The 7,792-nt window shown below is 48.4% G+C and overlaps 1 protein-coding gene across 1 annotated transcript in view; it reads left to right on the forward strand.

Annotated features, from left to right (window-relative positions):
* PTPN21 (protein tyrosine phosphatase non-receptor type 21) overlaps nucleotides 1–7,792 on the forward strand; it is a 73,465-nt gene that overhangs the window by 53,165 nt on the left and 12,508 nt on the right. Inside the window, exons 11-13 of the mRNA XM_077780841.1 lie at nucleotides 2,300–2,360; nucleotides 3,006–3,090; nucleotides 7,295–7,782. Coding sequence (XP_077636967.1) covers nucleotides 2,300–2,360; nucleotides 3,006–3,090; nucleotides 7,295–7,782 — 634 coding nt within the window. The remainder of the gene's footprint in view (nucleotides 1–2,299; nucleotides 2,361–3,005; nucleotides 3,091–7,294; nucleotides 7,783–7,792) is intronic.

A 7,792-nucleotide genomic window follows, 5' to 3' on the forward strand; every position in this document is an offset into this window, starting at 1 on the left:
AACCCTCAGTTTGTTCTCTAACATTGAGCCTCTTGTGGTTTGTTTCTCTCTCTTCTGCCCACCCCCCCTTCCCATATGTTCTTCTGTTTTGTTTCTTAAATTCCACATATGAGTGAAATCATATGGTGTTTGTCCTTCTCTGATTGAGTTATTTCACTTAGCATAATACATTCCAGCTCCATGCATGTAGTTGTAAATACAAGAGCCCTCTTTATATTGGTGATGCTTTTTTTTTAATTTAAAATTTTATTTATTTATTTTGAGAGAGTGAGTGAGTATGGGAAGGGCAGAGAGAGAGAGGCAATACCAAGTGGGCCCCGCAGTGTCAGCACAGAGCCCGACGTGGGGCTTGGACTCATATGAACCGTGAGATCATGATGTGAGCCAAAATCAAGAGTCAGACACTTAACCAACTGAGCCATCAGATGCCCTGATTTGGTTGAGGGTTTTTAATCAGAAATAATAACTAGTTTTATCTCAAAAGTCTTATAAAAATAAGCTAATTTTCGGGGTTTTGAATACAAGATACAAATTGTTAGGATGCTGATATGGTAAATTTGCTGATTAAATGGATTGAGTGTTCACCTTGTGATTCTGGATTTTCTAGTAATTAGTCCTTAGAACATTATAACTAAAGGTCACAAAATATTTTTGTAATTAGTATTTATGTGTCACATAAGTTCTTGAGCCAGGAACAGATGGTGAAAGGTTTTCTTGAAAAAGTGCTTTGTGGAGCACCTAGGAAGCATCCGACTTCAGTTCAGGTCATGATCTCAACATTTGCGGGTTTGAGCCCCACATCAGGCTCTGCACTGACAGCGTGGAGCCTGGACCCTGCTTCGGATTCTGTGTCTTCCTCTCTGTGCCCCTCCCCTGCTCATGCTTGCTTTCTCTCTCTTTCTCAAAAATTAAAAAAGTAAACATTTACATATTTATTTCATCAATTAAAAGAAAAAGTGCTTTGAAGGGCTCCTGGCTGACTCCGTCAGTAGAGCATGCAAACTCTTGATCTTGGGGTTGTGAGTTCAAGCCCCAATGAGCTTAGAGCTTACTTAAAAAAAAAAAAAATTTTTTTTTTAATTAAAAAAACCTACAGAAGTGCTTTGAGAAAATTATGTAAGTCATCAACAAAGCCAAAAATCCTATGTTTAGGTTCCTAGATCTTATTTGCAATAAACTGACTGCATATAAGAACAAAAGCATCCTGCCTCTGTTTAAAAGTGGTAAAACTACACATTGGCTTTTTTGTCTCTTGTTCCTTTTTGATGTAATTGCTTATTCAAAGATGGAACTTGCTGGGAATAGTTGAAAATCTCACATTATCTGATAAATGTCAGTCTGCACTTCTTAATATAGTCTTCATTGCTTTCTAAAAAATACACTTAAAGCTAACAAGGGGTGCCTGGGAGGCTCAGTCAGTTGAGCATCTGATTCTTGGTTTCTCGGCTCAGGTCATGATCTCGCAGTTTCGTGAGTTTGAGCCCTGCGTCAGGCTCTGCAGCAGTGGCAACATGGAGCCTACTTGGGATTCCCTCTCTCTCTGCCCCTCCTCTGCTTGCACTTGCACTGTCTCTCTCTCAAAATAAATAAACTTTAAAACATTTAAAAAAATAAAACCAGAGAGAAATTTCTTGCATAGAAAAGTCAAATGGGTGTACCACGGGCCCAATGAACCAAATTTTCTATTTTTTGTTTTCTCTTAGTTCCTTACAGGAAATCTAGATTGTTACCAAAGTTATAAACTTATCTTTTGATTATGTTTGTGGTAGGTGGTTAGCAGGATGTTAACTACAGGCCTTTCCCATTGCTTCAGGCTTCTGGGCTGGCAGTTGAGTTCAAGCCCTACCTCCCCTCCCCCACCCCTACTGTGGTCGCTGCTAACCCAGGCCCCCTTGGAGAGATGCATTTGTACTGAATCTTGCTCCTGCGGGATGTCTGTGGGTGATCAAGCCTTGCCACTTTCCCTCTCTGCTGATCCTCGTTCCAGAGGCTTTACCCAGATAGACCAGGAAAAGATATATGTGCTGATCCCCTGATAGTCTGGGCGGGTGCCGCTGCATCAGGAAGCTCAATCCCTGGAGTGTGGGCGGGGGTGGGGGGTGTCTGGGCAGCTGGAATGGGGGGAAGCCCCAGGTGAGGACAACAGAGTCTCCTTTCTTTTCTCTAATTTATGGTTGGGTTAGTTCTGTCTTCTTGCTGCTTTAGCAGATTTACTATTTTACCTTCTTATTCATTTACTTTGGCAGAATTAGGAAAACTCGGTGTATGTATGTCTCAATGACATGTCTTATTTTTATAGGCAAACGCAGACTGTTGCAGTGAACCCAGTTAGGAGGAGGTCGTCTTCAAGGGTGTCCCTGGTAAGGAAAATTATGATTGCTTTTTTTTTTTTTTTCTTTTAGTGATGTCATCTTCCTTAATAAAAGATGCTTTGATAGTGTTACTTTTTAGTTCGGACCACAAAAGCGTGCTGGTATTTGATTTTTTTTTAACCAAAGAACTGGGCGGTGGGCTAACCCTACCATTTATGTAATATTTATGTTATTACATGTATTTAAATATTAGATCTGGCCTAATATTACAAGTTTTTACTATTAGCAAAGAGCAATTAGAAGTTAGTAGATCTTTAAAATATTAGCTAATTCTGTCTGAGAAGATTAATAACAAATACACTACATTAAAGCTTTGCATATTCACATGTTTATATAAGAATTCAGGAAACTGTGTTCCTTCTTGCTCTTAACTTTTTGGATATAGCTTGTTTTCTTGTGATCTCTGATGTCTGATATCTGTGTAGAGGGCTCAGCCTTGGCATTCTGGGAGACACTGAAAGTGATAAATATGGTAAGAGCTATAGTGTCTCCAGGTTTATTTTCTATATAATATATTTAACTTCCTCAGAAGTTTTTTAATGGAAAGAAAAAGAAACCAGCGGACACTTACTTTACATATATTACATAGGTAGCAATGTGTTTTAACCTTGTTTCCAACTTTCCATTCCTTAGCCTAAGCCCCAATCCTATGTGATGCCGCCCCAACCCCAGCTGCATTATAATGGACATTATACAGAACCATACACTTCCTCCCAAGGTAAAGTACACTATTTCTGAAACGCTGTACAAAATTATTACAATCTGAATAAATCCATTGAAGACTTGGAGATCTTGAAGCCAGGACAGGTTTTGGCTGATGTTGCATCCAAATTGTTTTCATGATTATAACTGTCCCAGATTCGTAGAAGCAGCCACCATTAAATTCAGTCTCTCAAAAATGTGTAGCAATATGCAGTAGCAAATGCTGGTGCTCAAATGATCGCGAGTTTGGCTCATGGGAGCCCCCTTCAGCCAACTCCCGTGTCCTGCTCACACTCCCTGGGTTAGCCTTTGAGTGCTTCCTTGTTTCTGGCACAAGATACCCCAAGCTCATTTTGTTTTTTTTTCCCCGCTTGAGAGCTTCCCATTGTAAAGGTTTAAACATTTCATTTTTAATTTTTATTTATTTTTATTTTTCACTTGATTAGTAGAGCCAGCTGTATTTAAGGCAGTGCCTGCCACGCTGACCATCAGCAATCATTCATAGACATTTACTCTCTCTGTACAAGGCTCTACTATAAAAGCCAAGGAGATTTAACGCAAAGAAGTAGTTCTACATCTTAAGAAGCTCAGAATCTAATAGAAGGAGATAAGACTAGTACACAAATAAATACAAAGAGAATGTGCTTGTTTTGAGGAGAGAGAGCAAGCAATTACATGAAGAAAGAGTCTCATCCTGTTGGGAAGATTGAGAAAAGCTTTCTGGAAAGATGGGTGGATTTTGACAGCTGGAGAGAGCGGTGGGCAGTGAACTGGGGTTCTAGCCCCTGGTCTTAGGGGACAGCGGATGCCATGGCACAGAATGAGGATGGGCATTGGGGAGTGGAGGGGTACGGTCGGACCCTCACGTAGGAATCTGGTAGAAGTGATGTGTGAAGGGATCAGAGGTGGGCTGTGAGTGTGCTGTGTGCCAGGCGTCACGTGCACGGATGAGAACTCCCAGTGAGGTAGGCAGGTAGGCCCGAGGGGAGCGGTGTGTCAGGATGTGGGTTCCCAGAGTGCACGACCTCAGGGTGTTTTCTCCCTTCCTCGCTGCCCTCTCCTTGCACCCCGCCCTCAGCTGGTTCTGCGCCCCCAGGCGCCCCCACCTCCGGGTAAAGCCTCTTCATTTCTGCGTTGTTAGAGTTACCTCACCACTCTGCCCTTTTCCTCGGTCTGCAGATACCCTAATACTTTTTCCTCGCCTCACCTCGCTCTTCCAACAGTGGTCGGGAGTTCCTGTTCCCTTCCCTTTTTCTCCTGCTGCTTCTGAGAGTAGTGTCTGTGGTTGTTGCCCGTTTCCTTCCACTGCGCTCGCAGGTCCCCAGTGCCCACGCGTTCTCCTCACCAGCACGGTCCAGCTTTCTCTCCTTCGGGACAGGCTCTTTCCAGCACGCTGCTTCTCCCTCCCCCTCCTCCTATGCCCTCAGTGTTGCTCGTGGCCTTCTGCCCCCCCCCCCAGTGCAGGCTCCCACAGCAGCCCATCCACGTTTCAGATTTCCGCAGGGACAGTTGTCACATCTGTGTTGCCCACCTGTCCTTGCTCCTGGGCCCTGCATTGCCATCTGTCTCTGAGTCACAGTTCAGGGGCCTCTGCACACAGAGCCCTCCGCGGGGTGCCTGGCTTTGGGTATCAGCGATCACAACGATTACAACGTGCCGAAAATGAAAACGTTAAATTTGAGCTCATCACTCTACCCCACAAGCCTGTCCCTCTCCCCCTTGTCCTTACTTCATCTTTGTGATGAAGTCATGGTCCTGATTGCTTGGATTCCAAACTGCATGTAATTTTACACCACCTCCCCCTTTTTTATGGCCCTCAACACCCAGTCGTTACACATGCTCTTGCCTCTAGCTCCTGTATCTCTCCTTCTCCCGGGCCCCCTGCTCCGGCGTAGTCCGGCCCCACCCGGCTCTCTGTAGCCCCACGTGAGAGGGCGTCTTCCGCCCGCACTCTCCCGGTTCACCTGAGGTTCACCTGACGCGTGGGTGCCAGGCTCTTCTCGTCTCCCCGGTGACCGTTCCTCTGCCTGAGGAGCCACACTCTCCACGCCATTTCCCGACACTCCTTTTCCAGTCTCCCTGCCCGCTGTGCTGGGACTCGTCTCCACCGAGGACGCCCTCCGGAAGCGGTCTCCCTGCCTTGCCCTTGCCCGAGCTGCCCTGTCACCCAGAATGCCCTTTGCCCTGACACGACGCCCTCGTGTACTCTCCTGCCCACGCGCCTCCGTCCCCTGGGGCTCGTTGAGGCCGGGCTGTGGGAACTCTCGTGGCCTCTGCGGTAAAGGCGACTTCTTGCTCAGGTCCCCTGGCCGTCGTGCACTGGTAGGAGGACTCTGCTCCATGTCTGCCTGCCCCTGTGTTCCAGCTGGAGAGGCCTCTTCCATCTGGAGTGCTGGTCAGGGAGGTGGTGAGGAGGGGCCATGGAAACTGACTCTCCACGCTCTGCTCCCTTGCCCTTGACCTCTCCTAGTCATATGACCATGCCTGGCACACGCCCCAAGGCGAGGAAGGGGAATCCTGCACCCAGTGGCTGACCGGCTGCCGCTGCAAGCCACGCAGGCCCTCCCCTCGCTACCTCCCCAAGGCCGCTTGAATGCTGTGTCTTTTGTGAAGTTGCCCTTGAGTCTCTTCCTGTTCCCATCAACCCGGCCCAAGCTGGAAGTGATCCTTCCCTCCTCCTGCGTGGACCCCTGACACACTTACCTCCTTATCGTGTAACACGTCCTTGACTTGTGACTTTCATATACATCTTTCCCCTTTCCTATCCTGGATTCCCGTCATCTTTTTGCCCCATCAGTTCTCAGCATAGCCTTCTGCACACACGGGCTCATGAAGGGATGATTTGTGGGGTGCATGGAGGAGCCTGCAGGCATGGAGGCCAGTGCAGACAGGCCGGAGTAAGGACCAGTGAGAGGCTGTGGTGCCAGTGAGAAAGGAGAACTCCAGGGACTCGGGTCGCAAAGCATTCCAGGTGTGGCAACGGTGCGGGGACGGGGAGGCACCAGTGTCAGCACGGAGAATACAGTGCCGTGTTTGAGCCCTGTTTCCTCCTGGCTTGCATGCCATCTGAGGAAAGTCCACACACTAGACTGACCTGTTCACTTCGATAACCACTAGTCACTTCAGTCATCACACGGCTCTTGAATCCCAAAAAGAATACTTTTCAAAGCCCCCTGTTCTCAGAAGGACATGACTGCTGCTCTTTGAAGTATGAGAAATCACCCTCAGTGGCGATGGTGTTTCTCGTGAACCACAGATTAGACAGAAGAAAGTAGCCTCCGTCCAGCCCTTACCAGGCACATACGTAGCCACCCTAGATGAGGTGGCGCTCCTGAGTCTGCTAGCTCTGGGTCCCCATCTCATTGGAGATGGGGGCTAGAGCAGGTGGGGGGTGGTGATTAGCTTAGCGTGGTTCTCCCTGGCTTCTGGCCCCTGGTGAGGTACACAGCAACTGAGGACACCGTTGGACCTGGAGAAGCAGAACCCGCAGAGTTCTTGTCATTTTGTCTTCATTCTAGAAGAACCCATAAATGTATATACCTAGAATTCCACTTAAGGAGCTATTTATTTATAGATGGTTTGCGTGCCTCCAGCTACCTAGAGTTCCAGAAAGTCTGTTTCATCTCTAGTAAAACACGTTTTTGATTTCCAGTAAAAGACAATATAATCAATTGTACTCTTAGTTTTGGACTTAGATTTGGTTAATCTTTACTGGGGGCCAGATGCTGAGCACCACCCCTGGAGCTGGCAGAGCCATCACCCTTCTGTAGATGAGGACACCCGGGCTGGAGGCAGTGATGCGCCCCCGGTCATTCAGATAGTCTGGGGAAAGCCAGGGTATGTCTGCGTGGATTTTTCTAAACAACGCTGAAAATGTCAGCAGCATTCAGGGCGCGTCTCAGTTTCTGCCCGACTAATTGGTCCAACTTAACCCATTTTAAAACCTCATTGGTTTTGGGGCGCCTGGGTGGCTCAGTCGGTTAAGCGTCTGACTTTGGCTCAGGTCATGATCTCACGGTTCGTGGGTTCGAGCCCCGCGTCGGGCTCTGTGCTGACAGCCAGCTCAGAGCCTGGAGCCTGCTTGAGACTCTCTGTCTACCTCTCTCTGACCCTCCCCTGTTCATGCTATCTCTCTCTCTCTCTGTCTCATTAAAAACATTTAAAAAATTTAAAAACAAACAAAAAAAACCTCATTGGTTTTAAATGTGTTTGTTTCCCAGATAACCTCTTTGCGACCAACCAGAACGGATACTATTGCCACTCTCAGACGAGCCTGGACCGGGCCCAGATCGACCTGAGCGGTCGGATCCGAAACGGCAGTGTGTACAGCGCGCACAGCACCAACTCCCTGAACAACCCGCAGCCCTACCTGCAGCCCTCCCCGATGTCCTCCAACCCCAGCATCACCGGGAGCGACGTCATGAGGCCTGACTACGTGCCGTCACACCGGCACAGCGCCCTGGTCCCGCCGTCGTACCGCCCGACCCCGGATTACGAGACGGTCATGAAGCAGCTGAACCGGGGCCTGGTGGCCGCCGAGAGGCAGAGCCGCTCGCTGCGCAACCTCAACATCGGCAGCTCGTACGCCTACAGCCGGCCCGACGCGCTGGTCTACAGCCAGCCCGAGATCCGGGAGCACGCGCCCTTCGCCTCCCCGCAGGCGGCCCACTACCCGTTCAGCCTCAACTACAGCTTCCACAGCCCGTCCGCCTACCCGC

This window comes from Crocuta crocuta, unplaced genomic scaffold, assembly GCF_008692635.1.
Source record: "Crocuta crocuta isolate KB4526 unplaced genomic scaffold, BGI_CrCroc_1.0 scaffold299, whole genome shotgun sequence".
NCBI classification, from domain to species: domain Eukaryota; kingdom Metazoa; phylum Chordata; class Mammalia; order Carnivora; family Hyaenidae; genus Crocuta; species Crocuta crocuta.